The following is a 25,039-nucleotide window of genomic DNA, read 5'->3' on the forward strand; positions in this document are numbered from 1 at the left end:
TTGCAATGAATGTAGTTTTTTGAGTATCTATCAGAATAATTCTTGTAATCACTTAATAGTTTCCTTCCTGAGGGTAAAAACATAGGTTTGTTACAATCACTTATCACATTCCACATTAATTTGGCATTTAAATACCTATGAATTGAAATAAATGATACTTGTTCATGAAACAATTGATTCATATATCTGGATCTGATAAATAATTAACAGGATTGTAATATTGGCTTCCATTTTTCTATTACTGTCCAGGAATTAAGAACCATCTTACAATATAGAACTTAAGATCAATGCAGAGTAGGGTGATAATTATTTTTAATTACCTTTAATCACAATTTCAAGCCTAAAGATATCACCAGATTCTAATTCTTTTTAGAGAAATGAGTTAATGCATATTAAGACCTTGAACCCTAGTCTCTTCACACTTAGTTGAAATTAACAGGATAACACTATTAGCTTCATTAATTAATGTAATGTCAGACTATATTTATGTATACAATGAATTCTGGAGTTAAAGCAGAATTCCCTCCCTGGCCATCTCTTATACAGTTATTCCCTAGTTACTTGGACTCAGACTCTCTTCTGAGTCTATTGCCCTGCCCACTTTCTAGCTATGGGCTAAGCTGTCTCTTACCTGACCTTTCCCTTAGCAACATATTTTTGCCCAGTCTACTACTTTCTCATATACCATTACATACGCAGCCTTTTTAAACGGAGTCCCACAGCACTCAAATCTTAGCTGTTGTCAGAAACATCCTTCTGAAATCTGACACCTTTCGTAGTCTCATGCCAGCCCAACATTCTGAGAGTTGCAGTCCTAACACAGTTGGAATAAAACTGTTGGAAAAGATTGATCTATACAGATTTTCTAGATTTCTATATAATGCCCTACAATGAATAAATGTGCTGCAGTTGCCATGATCTATTCATACAACAAACTCTGTTTCTTCTATTTGTAAAGTCTTGAATTTTTCCCCCCACTAGTGATGTTGTTATTTCTATATTTTCCAGAATTTCTACCTGATCTGGCAAACCATGGATTGTTTTCCTGTCTCATCTTCATGACAATGATTTAATTGCTTGTATTTGTCAGCCAAATTTTAAAAATCTTAGAAATATAGCTATAAATATGCTTTTATACTAATTGAGACATGTCTTCAATAACATGCCTTCTGGTTCTATTGCTAAATATGTACAGAGAGTTTAAAGAACTCAAATTAACACTAAATTGTTAGCTGGTTGTCAACGCTATAACATTGGATGTTCCTGCTCTGACAACTGATGGAAATTGCAGCCATTTTTACTTTGCTTTTAACATGCCTTTTCTTCTGTTTAGAAATTAGATGTTGAAGGGGGGATGGGGTGAATGCTTGAGCTCAGCTAGCCATAATAATGATGCAGCTCCATGGGAAACTCAAGGACACAAACTGATAATGTTTTGGTGGGCTGAGGAGCTGAGAAAAGCCTGCGCTCCTGGCTAATTGAAGAATGTGATTTATTATTGCTTTGTGGGGGTTGGATTTCCATTCTGTTACTCTGAATCTGGAGGAAGAGAATCTAATTTTGGGTTCAACTATGTAGTGCCAATACTTTGTTTCCTGAATAAAATGTTCTTTGAGGAACAATTCTTGCCTTGAAGTTCTTTTGTTGGGTTTCATCTATTGGAACCATGACATTGGTAGGAAAGCACAACTGCATCTGGCTATTGGCCTAGTAAAACAAGTTAGCACGTCCATAAAAAAAGCATTTTAGATAATGTCCCAAAAACATTATTGTCTTAGTGTTTGTACAGATTTAAGGTACTGGACAAAGATTAGCAAATTAGGTACATGCCTATCGTTAGCCATATAATTTCAATGGAAAGACTTGGTAAAGAAACAATATATCACACAAGATTATCATAGGAAGAAACTGGAGGAAAGAATGCTATATATGTCCCTTTTGCTCCTGGAAAATTGGGCTGAATATAAATATAATAAATACTTTGAAAAGATTATCTATATAGCTGATTGTGACTGATTGATTGGTTACATGTCATCAAGACATTTTCAACTCTTAGCAGCCCCATAGATCCCCCCCCCGATGATTTACTTCTAACTTTCTCTATCAGGTCTTCCACCAGTGACGGTAACTGTAATAATAATCAACATATTATGATGATTTGCTCAGTCATCCAGATGTTTAGACTGCATTTGGTATTTTTGTCAATTTATTATTCTCATTATCTGTTCACAATCTTGTGAAGTCACAGCTGCAAATTCTTTAGCTGGTATTAGTTTTCATATTCATCAAGTTCTTCACAAGAACCTTGGATGTTATAATGCATTGGCATAGTATATGTGTGGCCAAGATGCAATTGACAAGATGGAAATTTTGTCTAATATTTCTGCTGTCCAATGGCATCTGGTGTGCTGATATCCAATGGTACTACCACAGTCATTTCATGCCATATTCTTTCCATTTCAAATTTTTATTATGATGATGATGATTGGTCACACAATCAGCCAGATATTTAGATTGGATTTTTCATATTTACCAACTTATTGCATTCTTCCTAAGGACCTAAGAAAGGCAGATGTTGATGTTTCATGGTGTTAAAGGCATCATCATAGTATGTAAGCTGTTCCAAGTAAAGCTGTCTTTTGCAATTGATGATGGTGATTTTGTCAGTGCTGATAGTGTTCCATGGTGCTCCAGTTGTTTTGGAATTGCACCCAAGGTGCCTATTACTATCAGTACTACCTTTGCTTTCTTTTGCCAAAGACATTCTATTTCTATTTGGAGATCTTTGTATTTTGTTATCTCTTCCAGTTGTTTCTCTTCTCTTCTGTTGTCTGCAGACTTTTTTTGTCTTTCCTTAACAATTGTTAAGTCTGGGGTGTTATGTGGCAGATGCCTATCTATTTTTATTCTAAAGTCCAAGAGTACTTTAGCTTCTTCATTTTCTATAACTTTCTCTATTTTGTAATCCCACCAGTTGAGATTGGTATTTCTTAAACGTCTTCCAATGCATCATTGTTTTTCATGCTGCTGTTTAGTCAGTTTGTTCAATCTTCTTACAGCAGGTACCCAAGTAGTCCACTGTTTCTTCAATTTTTAGCAAAAGCGACACTTGCTATCTGTTGCCATCTTCTCTACTTTGACTTTGTATACATTTGTTCTTAAGACTTGGTCTTCCCAGCCAGAATTAGCCCCTCTGTCTGTTTCTTCAACTTTCCAACTCTTAGCCACTGCTAGGTCTTGGTATCATCTGCTTTGGCTGCTATTTTTAATGTATTGATCATGCAATACTTTGTGTTCCCATGTCTCTTTTCTATGTTTCATTTTGTCTTTCTTGTAGACCAGTTTGGTCTTTCCAATACTAAGTATGCTTTCCTGGTATAGTAGCTTCAGTGAAACCTCTTCCCTGTCCTTCAGATATTCTTCCAATGCCTTTTTTTATGCAATGACTTGATATACTTGCAACATTCCATGCAATTTCCATGCAATTCTTGGTAACAACAGTCTGTCAACATTTCTGCATGAAGGGCATGATTCATTGTCATTATTTTTCTGGTCTTCATATGCATAGCTTTTAGTTCTGATTAAGTCCAGTCCACTATTCCAGCTATATATCTAATGACTGGAATTGCCCAGGTATTAATTGTCTTGATGGTAATTCTTCCACTGAGTTTGAACTTTAATATCTTCTTCACTCTCTTGATGTATTTACTTCTAACCCATTTCTTGATTTCATTGTGCTTGATGTCATCAGCCTGAAGGACGCCCAGGGATTTGTAGTAAGTGTCCTCATACAGACTTTTGATATTTCCTTCAGCATCTTGATTCCTTCAGTTTTCACTATTTCTCCCCATTTGATGGTGAGGATGGAACATTTGTCTTATTATTATTTCACTCAAGCACCTTTATTGGGTAGTGGTCAACACAATAAAAATGTTGGCAGTTTTAAATAAATTTAAAATGAAAATGGACAGTTCAGTACTATATCTACTAAAAGTAAAAAACAACAACAACCCTTTTAGCCCACACAATTAACAGACAGAGATAGAATGACACTTGTGTTTTCCCAACTCACGCAAAATAAGTAAAAATGTAGAAATAGTTTCTTGTATGTTAGGAGTATGGCCATGAAAGCTAAGGAAAATTCCTTAAGATAGCACCCCTACTCTGTGAGGTGGACTCGGCTAAGAGTGTGACTGGCCTAAAGTTACCCAGTCAGTTTTTATATCTAAAGTGAGACTACAACTCACAATCTTAGGTTACTTTAGGTGTAAAGCCTCTAATATTTGGGGTTTGATTCACTTGTTAAATTATTTTGCAGAGTAAAACTGCACCCAGATAGAGTACCACATAGTAAATAACCAGTGTGAAGGTATAAATTTGAGAGTCAGTTTGAATAATATTTGTTTCAGAAGTCAAACAGATAAAAGCTAATTTGGCAGTTGTAGAGCAGGTATGTTTTTCAAGTAAAACATAAACATTGTAGAAAAGCTTAATCCAGTTTACATCAGGTAATGTCATCTGATTAGGTGGGTTGTTAAAATAAATAAGCAAAAATACAGCTTTATCATGTATTTTACTTTGAAAAGGAAATATTCCTGCATTCTAAAATTTAAATTATTTAATTTTTAAATTAGGATATGCTTATGAGCTATTAGGATTCAGTAGGAATCACATACAGATAGATAGATGATAGATAGATACATAGATAGATAGATAGATAAATAGATAGATAGATAGATAGATAGATAGATAGATAGAATCATCATCATCTGTCTGCTTTAATATCTTTCTAATCTCAAAACACAGTTATGAAAGATCCATATGCATTCAGAGAAAAAAATAATAAAATAATCTAGTTTCATCACATTCAAAGCAAGCAACCTTAGATATAGGCAATTGCTCAAAGAAATTTACTTTAGCTCTCCAAGATTCAAAACAATGTAAAACTTTGCACAATAGCAGGATATGGACCAGTGGTAAAGCAGCTATGTTGCGAACAGAATCTCTGTTATTTCTAATTAAAAGATCCAATAGGAGAATGTAGGCAGTTGCTGTTAGTTAGTAGACTGTAATGACAATAGTCTGAACTTGTACAGACAATTTCCTATATACTCTTTACTAAAAGGTATTCCTAGAAAAAAAGTAATACTTGAATCTATTTCAAAACCACAGACAGTACTTATTCTGTTTCAGAAGTTGTCACACATTGAGGCATTCTTGACATGAAAGGATGAAATGATACTCATTCAAAGCAATGATAAAAATAAAAAGCAAACATAAAAATCAGCTCTTGTTACTTTTTTGCCTGACAGTGAGTTATGTAATCACAAGAGGGACATCATCGCATGCATTCTATATGCAAATTTATTTGCTGTTGGACTAAGACCTCTTGGAAAGGAGATTTTATCAACAGTAGGTGGGCTAAAAAGGAACAAGAGCCCCAAATCTTTAAGAAAATATGAATACAAAACATTTTGCCTCATCAAATGCCCATATTTGTATATACTTGGCATTCAAATGTAGAGTCACAAATATTGAGAAAAATATATATGAAAGCACACAAACTTATCAACATTCAAAATATAGCGGTTAGCTGGAAAAATGCAAACTACCCAATATTACTCTTTAGCAAAAGTTTTCAAATGCTACCAGGCTTCTTTTTTTTTTGCTTTTAAGTTCTGTTTAATTGTTATTTTTCAAACAAAATGTCCATGACAAAGTGTGTGGGGGAGAGATTTGAAAGTTAGATAAGATTTCTTTTTCCTATGGCATTACTTGTTTGACTCCTAGAATTTATTTTAATAATCCACAGACTATATCAAACACCTATTCCATCTGTAACAATGCATTCAGAGCTTTATGAGTGTTTACACATGCAAAAGAGTGGGTTTTCCTGAGATTATAAATATTATTTAAATTCCTACATATACAGTAGCACTTGTCTGAATTCCAAGCAAACCCTGTGATGGCACAGAGCTGTCATAAAATTCTGCAATTGGATGATGATTTATAATTAAATTTTCTCAGAAGATACTTTCTTTAAAGATCAAAAGTCTAGGTATTAGCCAAAGTAACACTCTAGCTTTATCTCTCACACAAAGGAAAACATTTCTTAATCTGTGTGGCAGTGAAAAACCATCATAGACAAAGGTTTCCATTTATAAGGTTTACATGCCTTTTAGCTAAGTTTCAATTGAGGGACTAGACAAGAATTCTTTTTTTCCAAACTTTGGACATTAGCAGTGCATTCTTATACATGCACAGACATATACAGTTTAGTATATTTTGAAACTCTCTGCAAAGGTCAAATAGCAACAAGAAAAAAGTGAAAAATGAAGATATGTGCAAATGAATTTTGCCTTGTACACTGAGTAGCATGTACATCTTCTGTCTTTGACAGTAGGATCTTTAACAAGGCAGAGTTGAAGGAATCCCAAAAAGAGTTTATATGTATGTGAACTCTGGAAAAATTTAAAAGCAACCTGGACTATCCTCTTTCTAGTCTGATGAACTGGGCTTGCTTATACACATTTAAAAGAAACAGGGTTTTTCATGGAACTAGAGAAGCAGTAACAAATGTCAGGTTGGTGTCCTTTTTACAAGTGACTCTTTAATAGTTAAATGCTGTGCTTTACCAGGTGCTATTACTCACATATTGGGAAAGGAACAACTATTGGGAGCAGTTGTGATACAACTATATCAAATTCAGACAATGCCGTTTTATCATCTGTAGTCAATAGGAAGTTAAACTGTCAATTAATTCATAGATCCAAGATACGGTTGAATCAGTAGGATTGACTCAAAATACACAGTATTGGCTCATACAAAAAGAGAAAGAAAACTAAAAACTCTAGTAGGGTAATGTTGAATCATCCCATTCCAGCTGATCTTGCCTGGTTGTATTTTGTTGGTCTCCTTTATTCCCAATGGCTTCTTCCTCTTCTTCCTCTTCAGTCTCATCTGACTCTGCACTGGTTGTATCATCTTCATCTTCAATTTCTTCCTCATCACTTTCTTCTTCTCCACAAGGTTCTTCATATTTCTATGTATGATAAGGAAATATAAAGTGGTGCTGCTGATAAGAAGAAGAAGAAAAAACTTTCTAAAGTTTATTTGTAAATCTTTAAATGAGAATGTGTGGTTGATATGTTTAGATGTACTGAGAAGAAAAAGAAATTAGCCTTCAAATGTATAGTCATATTTGGCAGACCTAACTACCAGCTGAGAAAATTATAGACTAACAGATTTACCAACAGATAAATGAAAGTGACTTCTCTTAGTAAAACTCATAAAGCTAAAGGATGAAACAAAATACCAAAAGCAGTTACATCATTCAATTATATATGACCTGACATCTTTTCTAAAAGATCACATAAATAATTAATCAGGTAAAACAATACAACTTGAATGTCATCCATCTATTCTTGATTAAGCAAGCACTTCTACTCATTTTTTTCAGTCTAGCTTTGATACAAAGATATTCATCAATAATACATTATTAGATTCAGCATGAGAAAAAAAGGCCAAGCTACAAGTACAAAAAAAAATGTAATACGACCTTTCTGAATGACTTAACAAGGGCACTTTCCTTAAAATGTATGCAAAGTAATTTTCATAACACAAATATATTATTGATACTAATAATATTTACATCCTTCTAGGTTACTATTAAACCAAATGTACTTCAATGAAATATGATACAGTAATTCCATGAAACAGAATCTTGAACATCCTATCTATGTGTATCTGGGGATATCTTTAGATATACTAGATAGAGACCTTTTTCAGATCTACTACACATGCTAACATCAGAAATAAGGTCATTTTAAAAGTAGGAAGGATGTTTTCACCCACTACATGTAGTAATGTCAGAGGACTGGCAGAAGATGATTTTTGAAAAAAGACTCTTGCACATAAATGAAAAATAGGACAGATATGGCTTTTCTACTTACTTCCATGGGATTGATTGTGATAGTCAGAGCTGAATCATCCCAGTCCATTTCATTTTCTTTATTAGTTTCATGTTCCTTTGAAGTATGGTGGCAAGCTGAGTGAATTCTGTATACCCCCAGAGCTAGGATGAAGACTAAGACACTGACACAGATTACAATGATGATGGTAGCCATACTTGGAAGTACTGAAATGAAATAAAATGGGGCAATTTAACATATTCTTCCAGTGCCATTTAGGTATATTTAGTGTCTTTAGTATTTTCTTAATTAATAAAGCTGTTATATTTATTGTTATAGCAATTTTCAGCATTCATAATGATACCTAAATGTAACTGCAGTTACATTTGTTTTGTTGTTGAACTTAAAAGAAACCATTACAAAAGGATAACAATACAATTCTTTAAAAAAAATAAAACAATAGCAATTTCATCTGTAGGTGATTATCACATTTAAACTGTCTTTTGTGTATAGAATCTCTTACTTTTATTATATAATGCTAGCTCTTGTATTCCAGAAACTACTCACATAGTCAGTGAATATGTAAATGAGGAATATGTCTTCCATTAGAATCATATACACAATATCATCATTAGTAAGGAGGGGACCTTAATACACAAAACTATTCATGCAAAAGCATCCTTGCATATTCACTTTGTATGTATGGATACTAGGAGATGCAACACATGTAAAATTTAGGGAAGAGTTTATTTGGTGCCACCATGCTCCTTCTTCAGGCCAAGCTCACTGAGCAAACAAAAAGGAAGAGGTAAGAAGAAGCTGGCAAGAGAGTTTAAGGAGGCACCCACACTATATCTTCATGAGTCATGTGTTTGCACTTGGTTAACCCAAAGGTTTGAAAAAGGAAGAAGTATGAATCAAAACTCTCTAAAATGATGCTTTAAGAAATAAAAGCAACAATGAAAGGGCATCAGTTTATGATTTCCATCTGCAATGCCAATGGCAAGTTTGTTTTCCTGCCAGAAAACAACCTGGCATATGCTTGCCACCAATGCAAGGACATAATAACATTGAAGAAAAAGTCTAGGGACAGGAGCAGCAAATAGCGGCGTTTAAGCTAATAAGAAAATACAGTGATTTATCAGAAGAAAGCAAGCAGATGTCACAGATAGCAGATAGTGGGAACAACTCTATATATGGACACAAAAGCAGACGAATAAAAAGATGCCAAAGATATTCTGCACCACTGGAATAATAAAACTTAGGGAAGACAAAAAAGATACTTCAGAATTAGAGACTAGGATGCTCCATTCCTGAATGGCAGAGAGAATGCAGCTGTTAAGACAAAGAAAAAGAATTGGGGGAATTGGTTATTCATTAATATGAAGAACCACAACAAGTGTATGTTGATCAGACTCAATGGCTTGTAAAGTCTCCTTGTGCCACTAGCATAGATCAGGGATATAACAGAACAGGTTTCAACTTTAATTAAGTCCAGCAAAAATTAATCCTTCCTGCTAGGGCACATGTTGATATATAATACTTCAAGATTTTGCCACAATTTTGAAAATCTTGGAAGAAAACTTAAGGACTTGAGGGTATAAGCATTGTTCTAATAGAATAGGACAGGAAAAGGAAAGAAAAATACTGCAATTACTAGCTACACAAATGGTGTTGATGAGAAATGTAGTGTTTCTTGGATCATGAATTAAGTTGTGTTGATGATAAACTGTTTATAACAGAAGGGTTATACCTCACAAGATATATTTAGACAAAGAATGGCCTGTTTGATTGGGACTGAATTCCCCAGCAATGCAGGGAGGACAGTCTGGCTGGGCATCTGTAATATGAACAATATGAAGATTCTAAACAGGATTGCTCCAAATGACCTCTTGCTCTCTCTGTCAAGTGACAATTCATTATGACATTGGTGAAACTAGAACACTGAATGTGACCAGATGCATATGTAAGCTCAAATAGGTGCTTACATCAAGGCCATATTGATGATGAAATGTCAGTACTTTTCCACACTTAGGGGTTAGGGTTAGATAGGTATGCAACATCCATTTTATCTTCCCCCTCCAGATAGTCTTTCACCAGTACCATAGTCTCTGTAATTAGCCTTGTCAAACCAGCCAATCTTAAAATCCAAACAACGAAATCTTATCAAAGCACCAGTAAAAAGCAGTATTTTGTAACAGTTCTTCTGTTCAGGGGTCTTACAATTGTCATCCTGCCAAAATTTCAATCCAGAATATTTAACCACTTAAGAGTTTTCCAGTAAACTCCCCACTAGAAGACTAGCCAAAAGTCAAGGTTTTTCTTTCTCTGCAAACAATTCTTGAGCTTAGAAATCACAGCTCAGTATAATCCCAGAAGGTCAACAGTTTTTAAAACAAATGTAGTTCTCACTCTACAGTAGATAGCCCAATGTATTTTCTTATCTTTGTTCCCAGCTGGTCTCTATTTAGGGAGAAGTCACTGAGGTTCAAAGTAACAAGTTGTTGTCTATTTCTAGGCATCTTTCCAATTTCTGAGTCAATACAGCTGTAGTTTTATGCTCTAATCCTCCACTAGATGTCAGTAGCTATTCATTTTCCAACTTTTAAGAGAAAGAATTATTATTTTTAATAATTTCATTAATACTCTTTTCGATGTGAAATCTTAATGCTTTTCATAATTTTCCGATTTATTCAGACTATAGTATTATTAACTTCATTTCAATATATTTCTGTCCCCCATAAAAATTAAATCACTTTTGGAGGATTTTTTGCTTCTTGGGGATCTTTTCCAGGAAATCAGTTACAAGATAGAAGAGAAAAGATCAATATTCTCACCCAATTCCAAGCATGCTGCTCACAGTTGTTCTAGTTAGTGCTTTTGGACTTTGGCTGCTGGTAGCTTGGGCTAGTCACTGATGTGCAGCTAGCTTTTCTCCTGTTGGGTTTCCCTGGATCAGACAGATCAACCACAGTCTTTCTGTGATTCACAGGGGGGGGGGCCTCCTTTGTCGCCTCTCCAGGGCAGCTTAGACCCATTTAGGGTCCCCTGACAGGGCAAAACTAGGGGTGTAGAGCTTCACAGTCCCTCAGCCATGTGCTACTGCACAAAACTGGAAGTTTCTATGCTATTCAAAAATATTATCAATAACATGAATGAAAGGTCTGAAGGAATGATTTTCAAATTTACAGGTCACTCAAAACTAAAGCTAACAATCATAAAGAGATGATTTAAAAGATTTAGACAGGCTTGAACACTGGAACAAAATGAATTAAATGGTATTTAATATGCAGAAATATAAAGTCCTGCACCAGAAGAATAATATGAAAGGCAGAAGTACAGGTGCAAGAAAGAGATCTGACTTGGTAGTAATACATATGAAAAACATCTGGATGTTCTAGTGGTTCAGAGGCTGTATATGAGCAAATAATGTGATGCAGCTGAGAAAAAAAGCAAATGCTATTCTGGGATGTATTAAAACTAGCCGAGAGTCCAAGGGAGGGGAAATTGGCCAACTATTCTACTGTATTCCCCGTTGTTTAGAGCCCACTGGGAAAATATGTTTAGATATGGGTACTGCAGTCTAAAAAAAGATTAAAGGGATATTGGTCGCGCTGGTAAATGATCTCTGGCGGGCTCGGGACAGGGGTTGTTCCTCTGTCCTAGTCCTATTAGATCTCTCAGCGGCTTTTGATACCATCGACCATGGTATCCTACTGCGGCGTCTCAGGGGGTTTGGAGTGGGAGGCACCATTTTATGGTGGTTCTCCTCCTATCTCCTGGGCCGCTTGCAGTCGGTGTTGAAGGGAGGGCAGAGGTCCACCCCGAGGCCTCTCGTTTGTGGAGTTCCTCAGGGGTCGGTTCTCTCGCCCCTCCTGTTCAACATCTACATGAAGCCGCTGGGTGAGATCATTCGTGGTTTCGGGGTGGGGTGTCATCAGTACGCTGATGACACCCAACTTTTTCTTTCTACCCCGAACCAACCCAGTGATGCCCTTGCCGTGATGTCCTGTTGCCTGGAGGCGGTCCAGGTCTGGATGGGGAGAAACAGGCTTCGTCTCAATCCTGCCAAGACTGAGTGGCTGTGCATATTGGCATATCGGGTTAACCAGACCATTCCACCTTTAACGATGGGGGGTGAGGTGTTACCCCCCCATTGATAGGGCTCACAACTTGGGCATCCTCCTTGACTCCCGGCTCAATTTTGAAGACCATATAGGAGCCATGACCAGGGGGGCTATTGCCCAGGTTCACCTGGTGCACCAGTTGCGACCCTACCTGGACCAAGAAGCCCTACGCACAGTCACTCATGCGCTCGTGTCCTCCCGTTTAGACTACTGCAATGCTCTCTACATGGGGCTGCCCTTGAGGACCACTCGGAGGCTTCAGCTAGTGCAGAATGTGGCCGTGTGAGTTGTGATGGGGGTTTCCCGATACTCCCATGTAACACCTCTACTCCGCGAGCTGCATTGGCTCCCGATTGCCCTCCGGGTGAGATTCAAGGTGCTGGTGATGACCTATAAAGCCCTAAATGGCTTGGGTCCGGGATATCTGAGGGAACACCTGCTGCCAGCATCAAGTTCCCTTCTTCCAGTGCGCTCCCACAGGGAGGGTCTGCTCAGGGTGCCGCCGGTAAAAGATTGCCGGCGGATAACACCCAGGGGGAAGGCCTTCTCAGTGGGTGCGCCTGCCCTCTGGAACCAGCTGCCCGTGGAGCTCAGGACTGCCCCCAACCTCTGTTCATTCCGCCGGGACCTGAAGACCTGGCTCTTCGAGCTCTCTGGCCCAGGCTGAGAATTTTAATTTTAATTTTAATTGGGGTTTTTACTTTTTTTCAGGGATTGATGTAATTTTTTTAATTGTTTTTAACTTTTGTATTTCTTGTTTTAAATACCCTGTAAACCGCCCTGAGTCCTTCGGGAAAGGGCGGTATATAAATCTAATAAAAAAATAAATAAAAAATAAATAAATAAATAAATAAATAAATAAATAAATAAATAAATAAATATTTATTTTAGTCTGGGCTGTCTGATTTTAGATTTTTAGTTGTTTTTATATTTTTTCTAATTTCACTGAAGATGAGCAGCCAATAAATTGCTAGGAAAAAAGAACAACAGCAAGGAAATATGCACCATTGTGGGGGGATTGGTAAACTTTAATTTTATGAGAAATGATTAAGGAAACAGGTGCTGCATGGTTAGCTTGCATAGTCTTAAGGGGAGATATGATATCAATCTTCATATAAATGATCAGGAAGGAGAAAGAAGACGTGTTTTGTTTCACCAAAGATATTCAAACTATAATAGCATATGAGAAAGAATTTGGGAGAATGGCCAAGAAATTCTGTTTAGGGAATGATCAGAAAAGAGGCAGCCTAGCCAGCAACTAGATAATGGGCAGGGCAAGAAGCTCAGAAGAGGCTCTCAATTTCTCAGGCTATAAAGCAGAGGACAGGAGAATTGTACTTTCAGACTGGCAAGACTGCAGTCAGTTTTACTACATTGACCAGACAGGAAACGTAACCAGCTAAATCTACTTTATTGTAAGGTACATTAACAGAGTCTTGCGAGTACAATTATCCTGCCATATTAAATTATAGGAATTCAGATTCCAATTGAATGTTAGAACTTTTCTAACAATAAGGGATGGTGGATTCTCTTTCATTAGATGCACTTCTACATAAACAGAATGTAAGGTTAAGTCAATTTTTGTTAAATCCATTCTTATCTACTTAATTCATGTAATACCTGAGCCTTGAATAATGTTTGTGCTTTCTTCTGGGTGATGGACAGATTGGAGAAATTGTGGGTCTTTTATCATAAGATTTGCATATTCCATGGAATTAGAGTTGGAATTATGTAGAATATTAACCTAGAAGAAAACAAAAACTAATATTACAAATATGAAAGTATTCATAATAATACTAATCAAATTTTGTGTAATAGTCAAGCAGAGAAGTTATATTCAGGCTGAAGTATTAATAAATCACAATTTGCATTTGCTCTATAATCTGGAGGGTGATGATCCCAGATTTACCAACTGAATCAAATAATTATGAAAAAAAGAGACTTTCATATAGTTTCAGGGATGAAAAAGAACTATGAGATTAATTGATCTGCATCAGGAATACAACAATGCAGTCAACTAATGGATCCAGTCAATCCAGTCAAACACTGCCTGTGCCTTTTATTTTCTAATATAAAAATAATTGTTAATTGTTTTTTTAATGCTACTTACTTCTAAATTGAATTCATTGCTGGTATAGCGCCCATTCAGTTCTGAACATTTGATTCTAAACTTTCTATCAGAAAAGGAAGATGTGTCCCAATTACGATAGCGAAGTTGCCGTAAAACCTTTTCATAGTTTTTCATAGTATCCACACCTGAACCAGTATAAACAATTTAAAACACATTAAATGTCAGTAAAAGGAAAAACAACTGTGAAAACTACCAGAAGTGAATACATATTATCACTAACAGTAATTCAGTGCAAATGTTTCTACAGGCAGTTTCACAATCATTTGCAAATAATATGAAGACTACAAATTCTATACATCTCAATAATTTAGATATATTTTGCTTTACTAAAGCAAAATATAAACTAGACATTGTTCTTCAGATAGTGTCGAACTGCACATCCTGGTATTTTAGCCTGGTCAATGGTAACGGATGCTAGGAAATGTAGTTCAATGTAGTACATGTTTTTTTATCTACTTTTTGTAGTCAATAATATCCACTTCATTTTCACTCAGATAAAAATTAGGATGAATCATCTTGTTTGACAGGGTAAACAGTCAGTGGATTTGGAATTCCTCAAACTGAATTGCTTTCTAACTTCTGCTATGCTGATGTATTTTATTCTTTAAAAACACAGGTACAACATAGCCATATTAATTTAAGATAAACATATTAAATATTAGGTTAGGATAAGATACAGAAATTAAAAAAAATACTCAAACCATATATTGAATATCCTGCTGTAGAGTTAGTAGCTTCTATATGTTTTCCTTGAAGGTCTTTCTTGTCCAATTCCAAACACTCTTGCTTGGGATCCAATTCTGATCCAATTACCAAAATATCACAAAAATCCAGATTGTGATCCATTTTTTCTAACAGAACTGGTTTATGGGCTGTAAATAATAATAAAAATGTCAAATAACATATTAAAAATAAAATGTTGCTTTTCAAAATTTAATTTATTTACAGGGCTTGCAGGGCACTTTACTCAGCCGACCCTGGTAGTGTACAATTCCCAAACACCAGCTGCCTGCAATTAGTGCAGGTTCGAGTCCCACCAGGCTCAAGGTTGACTCAGCCTTCCATCCTTCCAAGGTAGGTAAAATGAGGACCCAGATTGTTGGGGGCAATAAGCTGACTTTGTAATAATGCTGCTTGGGGGGGCGGGCGAAAGCCCTAACAAGCAGGCATATACATAGAATGAAGGCTACTGCTAAGCTTGTAAGCCGCCCTGAGTCTTCGGAGAAGGGCGGGATATAAATGGAATTAAAATTAAAAAAAATCAAAAAAAAAAATCTACATGAAGCCGCTGGGTGAGATCATTTGTGGTTTCGGGGTGGGGTGTCATCAGTACGCTGATGACACCCAACTTTTTCTTTCTACCCCGAACCAACCCAGTGATGCCCTTGCCGTGATATCCTGTTGCCTGGAGGTGGTCCAGGTCTGGATGGGGAGAAACAGGCTTCGTCTCAATCCTGCCAAGACTGAGTGGCTGTGCATATCGGCATCTCGGGTTAACCAGACCATTCCACCTTTAACGATGGGGGGGTGAGGTGTTACCCCCCCATTGATAGGGCTCACAACTTGGGCGTCCTCCTTGACTCCCGGCTCAATTTTGAAGACCATATAGGAGCTGTGACCAGGGGGGCTTTTGCCCAGGTTTGCCTGGTGCACCAGTTGCGACCCTATCTGGACCAAGAAGCCCTACGCACAGTCACTCATGCGCTCGTGACCTCCCGTTTAGACTACTGCAACACTCTCTACATGGGGCTGCCCTTGAGGACCACTCGGAGGCTTCAGCTGGTGCAGAATGCGGCCGCGCAAGTTGTGATGGGGGTTTCCCGATACTCCCATGTAACACCTCTACTCCGCGAGCTGCATTGGCTCCCGGTTGCCCTCCAGGTGAGATTCAAGGTGCTATAAAGACCTAAATGGCTTGGGTCCGGGATATCTGAGGGAACACCTGCTGCCAGCATCAAGTTCCCTTCGTCCAGTGTGCTCCCACAGGGAGGGTCTTTTCAGGGTGCCGCCGGTAAAAGATTGCCGGCGGATAACACCCAGGGGGAGGGCCTTCTCAGTGGGTGCGCCTGCCCTCTGGAACCAGCTGCCCGTGGAGATTAGGACTTCCCCCGACCTCCGTTCATTTCGCCGGGACCTGAAGACCTGGCTCTTTGAGCTCTCTGGCCCAGGCTGAGAATTTTAATTTAATTTTAATTGGGGTTTTTATTTTTTCAGGGATTGATGTAATTTTTTAAAATGCTTTTAACTTTTGTATTCCTTGTTTTAATTACCCTGTAAACCGCCCTGAGTCCTTCGGGAAAGGGCGGTATATAAATCAAATAAAATATATAAATAAATAAATAAATTAGCTTATTCTATTTGCCAAATTCCAGGTAGCAACAGAAATCTTCATAAATGAATAAATTTAGGAATATAATTTAGTACCATATTTATATTTCTCACTATTATTATACCAAGAAGATTAGTATCACTCGTAAGTTGCCCAAAAACAATGGCATCACTAAGAACGTTTTATATTTTCTGGTCAACTTTGCATGTAATAAAAAAAAACATGTTAATTTTATCCCTAATGGAAGAAGAAGGAAGGAAGAAGGAGATGATGAAGATGAAGATGGAGGAGGCATTGCTGTGGCAACATATGTATTTCTAGAATTATTAAATTCACAGTTTTATTCATAGATTATTGAAAAGCCTTTTCCAAATAGATAGATAACTTTTATTATCATTTTTTACTGTGGGCACAATGGCACACATTAAAAATGAAATTTAGTTGCTTGCTCTCAAAGTGTACACATACATTACACACATTTAAATATACTATATACAACATATGTATAGACCTACACCCTTACATACAAGTAACATATAAATATTAATCAGTCCAGCTTGAATACATAATGGAAGGAGGAAGCTTTAGAGTTCACAAGGTTAATACTGTTTGGAACAAAACTGTGAATGAATCTGGATGTTCTGCTTCAGATACCATGAAGCTTCATCCCAGAAGGTAACAAAGAAAACAGGTTGTGAAGAGGATGTGTAGTGTCCCAGACAATCTTGCGCACCCTGTTCAAACAACGCTTATATGCTATGTCCTCGATGGAAGGGAGGGAACTGCCAATAATCTTTTCAGCCATCCTCGTCGCTCTCTGTACTGACTTCCTGTCGGAAGCAGTGATGCTATCGATCGTCCCTCTGTAGAAAATGGTAAGGATAGGGGAAGGAAGATGTGCTTTTCTTATGTGACACAGAAAATGCAGGCGCTGCTGTGCCCGCTTCACCAGTGTCTCGCTGTTTAATGACCAAGCCAGCCTGCTTGTTAACTGCATACCCAGGAATTTGATGCTGGAAACCCTCTCCACAGGTGAATCATTAATGCACAGAGGAGTGTGGCTGTGCCTGCCTTTTCTGAAATCAACAATGATCTCTTTGGTTTTTCCAATGTTTAAAACTAGGCTGTTTCCTTACACCAGTTCACCAAACCTTCAACCACTGACATCTTGAATAAGGCCTACTACTGTTGTATCATGCACAAACTTCACAATATGGTTGGTGGCAAACCATATATAAATCATATATAAACAAATAGTTTATATACTTGGGCCTATTTAAAAGTTTACTTGGGCCTATTTAAAATGAACTGAATGCTATGCCTGCATGTCCACTGTAAATCTGTTATGCTATGTTAATAACATAATACAGAGAACTCAGCACTATTATTAAATGACATGTTTATTTGTAATACAGAGCAGAAGGCTGTGGACAAGTGGGTACAAGTATTGGTATCATGAATTATTCCTACTAGGCAACTAAGAACAAAAAGTTTAGAAAAACAAAACTGTACGTTATTAAAGATTTCCTATTCCTCAAGGTTTTAAAACAATAATGTTGGAAATAATCCAATAATCCAAAGATTTTCCAACACTAATTCACCAATTGGTCATAAAATGTATTTATGCAAAAATAACTTTTTGTACATCATTCTAAATCAAAATGCAATTTTGTTGAGCATGGCTGAAATGTGTGAATCCAACTAAAATGTCTTTTGTGTGCCATTAATTAAATAAATTATCCTTTACGATGAATGCCAAGGCTATCCATTTCTGTCACTTCGGACAGATGACATCTCTCTCTCTCTGTTAATATGCAATAGATCGAGGTTAAATTAATCACTATATTTATTTGCCCATCCTCTTGTTGTATACAAAGAAAATATTTAGGTTTTATCACTTCTCCACCAATAATAATTAGGCCATAATGTTTACAATAAATAAAACTATTGGGGGTATAGGACTCGCACTATTGCTTCTAGATCTAATACACTCTGAGAAATCACTTCACTTAAACCTTCTTTCATTAGTCTGTTGTACCAAAGAGCTTACTGTTTTGTTTTCTATCTGTCCTGAGCCACCTATTTAATTAAAACAAATTAACATAACTGGAAGAAATCCAGCTGTTCAGCAGACATAACTAGGCAATATAGAGTTAACTAGTTAATCTAAAATTTCTATTTGGCACCTAACAGATAACTACTTAGTTTTACTTTGCTCTATCACATGCTATATGAAGAGCTCGTCTTGAAAGTGATTCAGAGACTGCTATGCTTAGTTAGCTGATTATGGTGTTCTTATGGTGCATATATAACAACTTTATTATTGGTAATAATAAATAGTGCAGGATAAGTTCATTTAAGAAACTGCTAACTTCCTTATAGACTTTTCCAATTTTTAAAGTTTGATATTTAATTAGTTGTTTCAATATTTACATTTTTACTGCCCATTTTTTAATATTTATCATAACCATAAAATGAAAATCAATATGTAAATATTATAAATAAATTAAACAACCAAGGTTTATCTGCTCAAGTTGTTATTACCCACGATATGAAGGTACAGGAAACTTTAACCATGGCATTTTAATTGTAGTATTTATAAATGTTGCACAAGACAACATTGTCAAAGTTATCTCTCTGACCCTTCAGAGTTTACAAAGGACAAAGCAAAAAGGAATAGCTGATCTTTTTTAAAAAGTTGTTTTTTCTCTCCCTAAATCAGTGCTTACCTGATGTACATTTTGTTGGCTGGAGTATACCAAGCAGGGGAAGGTTAAAATAAAATAAGTTACTGTTTCTCCAATGTATTATGCACTTTACTGAAGGACAATAATATTTAAGAGGCATAGAACATATTACCTTGCCTGAAACAATCTTCTTTCAAGGTTACAACCATCTTAGCACAGCCTGTTACTATGTTATTCATTTATATTTGGTATTAAGTTCTACTTAAGTCATGGAAATAATAAACTTTTTAAAAAAGTAATCAACAAACCTCTAGTCCCAGTTTCCTTCAGGTCAGAGGGATGTTCCATTTTAGAAAGCGTGCTGACAATTCTTATATCCTGTAAAAGAATGACCCCTCTTTCATGTTCAAATTGTGTGGCAGGCCTTGCAAAGTGATCCATTCCAGTTATTGTAATCTTGGGCTCCTTGGCTTGTAATACCATTACATAGGCATCTATATCTGGAATGCTAATGCAGGTATCTTCACCAAAACATCTGAAAAATATACCATTTAACTTCATGGAAGATTAAGATTCATTCTTTTTTCTTAAGAAACACACAGTTGAAAGAGAACATTTATCCACACTTAGTTTTTAATGCCTACTCATTGACCAACTACGGAATTACTCAGTCCCATGTGAGCATATTTCTCAAATTATTTATGAACAGTGCAGCATGCTATTGACAGGTATGATTTTTACAAAGGTCACTGTACCCATCCAACTTAGACTCATAAATAACATAACAGTCAATGATTAAATATGATTATTTATTTTTAATTACATATCCAAGCTGATACTTAACAGGCTTGATAAAGCTATCTTGTTAAATGTGCATTGAGAACCTAATTGCCCATTTTATACTGAATGCACGAGAAGGCCATTTTCTACACATTCGAGAACTTCATCTGAAGTTCATGGGAATGAAGAAATAGTAGAAATCATGGTAATTGTAACAATTAAGCTGCTGGCAAATTTATTAAAAGATTAATGTTGCTGATAAAACTCTTTCACTTGTCCAAGCATTAAAAAGTTCTCAACATAAATTGTTTCTATTATCAAGCTTAGTGAATTTAACTTACTGGACTTTGGATGACACTTTAAGGCGACGAATACCTGAAGTTGGAAACTGTCTTGAGTTGATATAGGAGACTTTTTGGAGAGCTTGATTTATATTCTCAATGTCATCTCCTTCTATAACAAGAACTGACTGGGAAGGATTGAAGTGATACTGCAGAGGTGGTGAAAGGATATAATTAGTTTTTTAAGGAAATAATATGGAGCAACTCATTGTAACACCTAAAATAAGAAGATTCTGAAGCCTGTTTCTTAGGTAAGATCATATCTTTAAAAAGTAAAGAAAATATATCATTTTATTAGCTAATACTTATTTCATCCATAAAAACCTCTAAAGAATAAGCATTCACAATCAGTCCCTACCACAAAGTTAGTAATTATTGTGGCTATAGTTAACTTCAATTAAAAGCCAAAACAAATACTTTGAATCAAAATAAGTTTCTCTACAATTCAGATTTAATCAGGACAATCTGCCATTTCTATACATTTGTGTATACTTAGAAACAATTGTTAACACAAATGTTCTTGAAAGCTAGATACAAACATTTTTTTATTGTTCTATTTAAGTCTCAACCCAATTGCAGTTTCATCAAGGCATGTCACTGTCAGGCCAACTCAAAAACACTGCATGAGACTTGCCCCTGACACCTTGTTTCATTATTGCCACCTGCTGTCCAACTGGGCTCTGAAAATGGCTCAAAAAGTGAAAATAAATGAAGAAACTTGCACCATGCCAGCTTCTAGATCAGAGACTAAAAATGTTTTGAAGCTGAAACATTAAACCTTTGGATTCTTTTTCCCAATACACAGTTCGATCACAGAGACAACTGCTTGTCAATACCAGATAGCTGCTGGAGGCAAAATGGAAAACAAGTAATTTTGAAATCTCTAGCAGATTTCAAATAAACATCAGCGTCAAGCAGGACAAAGAGGGTAGGGCAAGTGGTGAACATGGATTAGATGTTGGGATGCAAGTAGTAAGGGTGGATGTTGAAGTGTAACATACCCAAGCATGATTATTTCTTTTAAACATGTTCAGGTTGCTTACAAAAATCTCTCCAGCAGCTATGGTTCATTGAAGAACTGCATGAGCTTCAGGATGCCAAAAATATTACTAATACATAACAAACACACCATCTTCACTCTTTTGCTACAGTGATATAATTTCATCAAGCAAGAAGAATCTTTCTGAAGAATGATTTCTGGGTTCGACTGGTAGCTGTACAAGATTTAGGGCAATTTCCTTCAGCAACTCTTGATGGCAAAAACAATGTTTGGTGTAATCTTCAACTAAATCTGGTTCAGAAGGATCAATTCCAAACTGTTTTGAAAATGATACCTCTGGTTGCCAACTCATTCTGAGAATAATGTATTCTCAATTGATCAATATGACATTGCCATACCAGACCATCTGAACATTGAACTTGTATGCTACTAGTGCTTTGATCTCAGTGTCAGTTGAGGAATCCAACTGGTTCCTGCTCCACAGATAGTTTCCAAAGAACTTTTCATTTAACAAACAGTAAATGAATATAGAATAGGAATAAAGCAGTTTTCCAGTTCTTGCTTACTTTGTAAATATTGCAAAGGATGAAAAATCAAGGCTAGTTTATATTCATTGCCCCATATATAATTCCCCAGAACTGATTCATGTTTTGAGCAAGGAGTAGTATGTTATACAGGAAGGAAGCTGACCCAGTATCTTCCAACAATTTGCTTCAGTTAATCCAAGCTTATCTGTACCATTTCCTCAGCCTAGCTATTTGGTTAAAGATTATTTCAGTGGGCTAAGGGAACTGTGAAAGCTTGAAAAAGCTTGTTAATAATATACTTAAACCTCTTTGATAAACACACATATGTTATCTAAGATGTTAATATCAAGCAATCTATGGTTTCCAAACCAGTGAAGCAATGTTATTATTGTTGCACACTGCTTTGAATAAGAATATACCATCATTAGTTCTTTTTCTGAAATAGTCTCACAAAATCAATAGAAAGTTGTCCCGAAGTTTTTTGATCACTTCCAAGGGGAATACCATTTTTTCACTGCCCAGATCAGTCCCTAGCCAATAAATATAATTTCTTGCCAAAACATCCTAATGTTTCAGTATATACAACAGTTTGATGACCTCTTACAGTAACACAATTTCCCTGCTAGAAAAAAACTTTATGGTGAGATTTCTCTAGTTGATGGTTTTGAATGGTTTAAACCCGTGAACTGACCAACCTTTATACAGCCAATTTAACACATGAGTTACTTTGGGGTCTCAAGCAGGCAATCTTGTAATTTGATCAGCCTGAAATAGTGGGTGTGGGAGGACCTTCAGCATTAAGACTGCAGTGTGGCAGTTTAAAATCTGACATTTTATGTGCCATGTGAGTCAGAATAATCACCTCTGGCTATTGTTATTCCTGGCAACAGACAAGTGAGTAATCATTGGCATTAATCAAGAGACTGCAATACTGCATACAAATATTAAGAGTAATATAGGCTTTATATTAGAAAAGTTTCTCAAAGGAGATTTGAAATCAGTATAAATTTCAAAAGTATGGCCACAGAGAGAGCTGTGGAACTTTTTAACTCCTGGAATAAAGCTGGGGCCTCTTTTTCCATTTGAACATAGTTCCTTTCAGAAGAAGACAAAGCCTAGAATAATAACGAACTGGCACCTCTGTGTTGTTTGGCATTGTGACGAAACATAGTTCTAATATTGTAAGGAAAAACATACATAAGCAGCAGCTCCTTTTTTCATAATGAAGCAAATAAGTATTTTTTTTATTTCTAGAAAGCATACACATGCTGTTAAGATCAAGATCACATGAAGTGTTAATACCAATTTACAATGCCTTGGTAAGGCCACACTTGGAATTATGCATCCAGTTTTGGTCACCACGATGTAAAAAAGATGTTGAGACTCTAGAAAGAGTACAGAGAAGAGCAACAAAAATGATCAGGGGACTGGAAGCTAAAACATATAAGGAAGGGTTGCTGGAATTGGGTATGTCTAGTCTAATGTAGAGAAGGACGAGGGGGGACATGATAGCAGTGTTCCAATATCTCAGGGGCTGCCACATAGAAGAGGGAGTCAAGCTATTCTCCAAAGCACCTGAAGGCAGGACAAGAAGCAACAGATAGAAACTAACCAAAGAGAGAAGCAACCTAGAGCTAAGGAGAAATTTCCTGATAATTAGAACAATTAGCCAGTGGAACAACCTGCCTCCAGAAGCTGTGATTGCTCTAACACTGGAAGTTTTTTTTTTAATCCCATTTATATCCCGCCCTTCTCCGAAGACTCAGAGCGGCTTACAATCTAAGAAGCACAAATTAATGTGCTTAGCAATAGCCTTCATTCTATGTATATGCCTGCTTATTAGGGCTTTCCCCCCCCAAGTGGCATTTTACAAAGTCAGCTTATTGCCCCCAACAATCTGGGTCCTCATTTTACCTACCTCAGAAGGATGGAAGGCTGAGTCAACCTTGAGCCTGGTGGGATGCGAACCTGCACTAATTGCAGGTAGCTGGTGTTACTTAAGGAGGCATTATCCCACTGCTCCACCAAGGCTCTTTTAAAGAGACTGGACATCCACTTGTCTGAAATGGTATAGGATTTCCTGCCTGAGCAGGGGGTTGGACTAGATGACCTCCAAGATCCCTTCCAACATTATTGTTATTGTTATTATGTACACTGCCACTGAACCCCTTTTGCAGTAAACAAAAAAACACTGCAGCCAACATTTCTTCTTGTAGAAGGACTATATGATAAAAATTGAGGAGCAGTAATAAAGCTTGAGTTCCTGTTTTGCTTTTCTAATGGTACATGATGGATTAACAACCTAGAATTAAGGAGAAATTTCCTGACAGTTACAAAAATTAATCAGTGAAAAGATTTGCCTCCAGAAGTTGTGAGTGCTCCAACACTAGAAGTTTTTAAGAAGAGATTGGACAACCATTTGTCTGAAATGTTATAGGGTTTCCTGCCCAAGCAGGGGGTTGGACTAGAACAGGGGTCCCAAACCCTTGGTCCATGGACTAATACCAGGCCACAGCATGCCAGCAATTGGTCCGCACAAACAAGCAAAGCCCCATCCGTGGGATGCAGGCAGCACACAAAACCATGCCCCCTCTGGTCCATGGAAAAATCTCTCTCTACAGAACTGGCCCCTGGTGCCCAAAAGGTTGGGGACCTCTGGACTATAAGGTTCCTTCCAACCAGACATCTTTGACTGGATGAATATACAAAGCAAAAATATGGAAGCTATGGAATGCACTGTAATACTGAAAGTTCTGACTTCACATTCTCTTTTTAATTGAATTTACAGTTTGTCAAATTGCTACACAATTTCCTGAAGTCTACTAGCAAGTTATTTAACTTTTGATCTCATAATTAGGATTTAATCAAAGCACAGCATCACACCCAAGATTCCAAAAAGCAGAATCTCTGAAATGATGGAATATCCCAGACGGTACAGAAATTCTGGAACAGGGCAGATTCCAAACTGCAATTGTAGAGCAGATAGTTTCCTATGATGGCTAATGGCAGTTAGTCATCTGCTACAGTATAAGCAATAGCTAGTTGTACATTTTTAGTCTCTATTCATGCTTTCTCCAGTTTTTTATTGACTGCTTCCTAGCCCCATTCCAAGAGCAGCAAGCAGTACACTGCAAGCATTATTAATGTTGTATAAATGCCTTATTTACAGTGTATTCATAATCTGTACAAAGTCTATTTTTATATTAG

The 25,039-nt window shown here is 36.7% G+C and overlaps 1 protein-coding gene across 1 annotated transcript in view; it reads right to left on the reverse strand.

Moving 5' to 3' along the window:
- Nucleotides 1-6,850: 6,850 nt before the first annotated feature.
- The window catches only part of CLSTN2 (calsyntenin 2), a gene marked incomplete at both ends in the record, with an annotated part of 273,204 nt that continues 255,015 nt past the window's right edge, over nt 6,851-25,039 (reverse strand). Inside the window, 7 exons of the mRNA XM_081328917.1 lie at nt 6,851-7,042; nt 7,953-8,137; nt 13,658-13,781; nt 14,148-14,293; nt 14,870-15,040; nt 19,493-19,719; nt 20,306-20,454. Of these exons, the coding sequence (XP_081185043.1) occupies nt 6,851-7,042; nt 7,953-8,137; nt 13,658-13,781; nt 14,148-14,293; nt 14,870-15,040; nt 19,493-19,719; nt 20,306-20,454 (1,194 nt within the window). The remainder of the gene's footprint in view (nt 7,043-7,952; nt 8,138-13,657; nt 13,782-14,147; nt 14,294-14,869; nt 15,041-19,492; nt 19,720-20,305; nt 20,455-25,039) is intronic.

This window comes from Vipera berus (genome assembly GCF_964194415.1).
Source record: "Vipera berus genome assembly, chromosome: 5".
NCBI classification, from domain to species: domain Eukaryota; kingdom Metazoa; phylum Chordata; class Lepidosauria; order Squamata; family Viperidae; genus Vipera; species Vipera berus.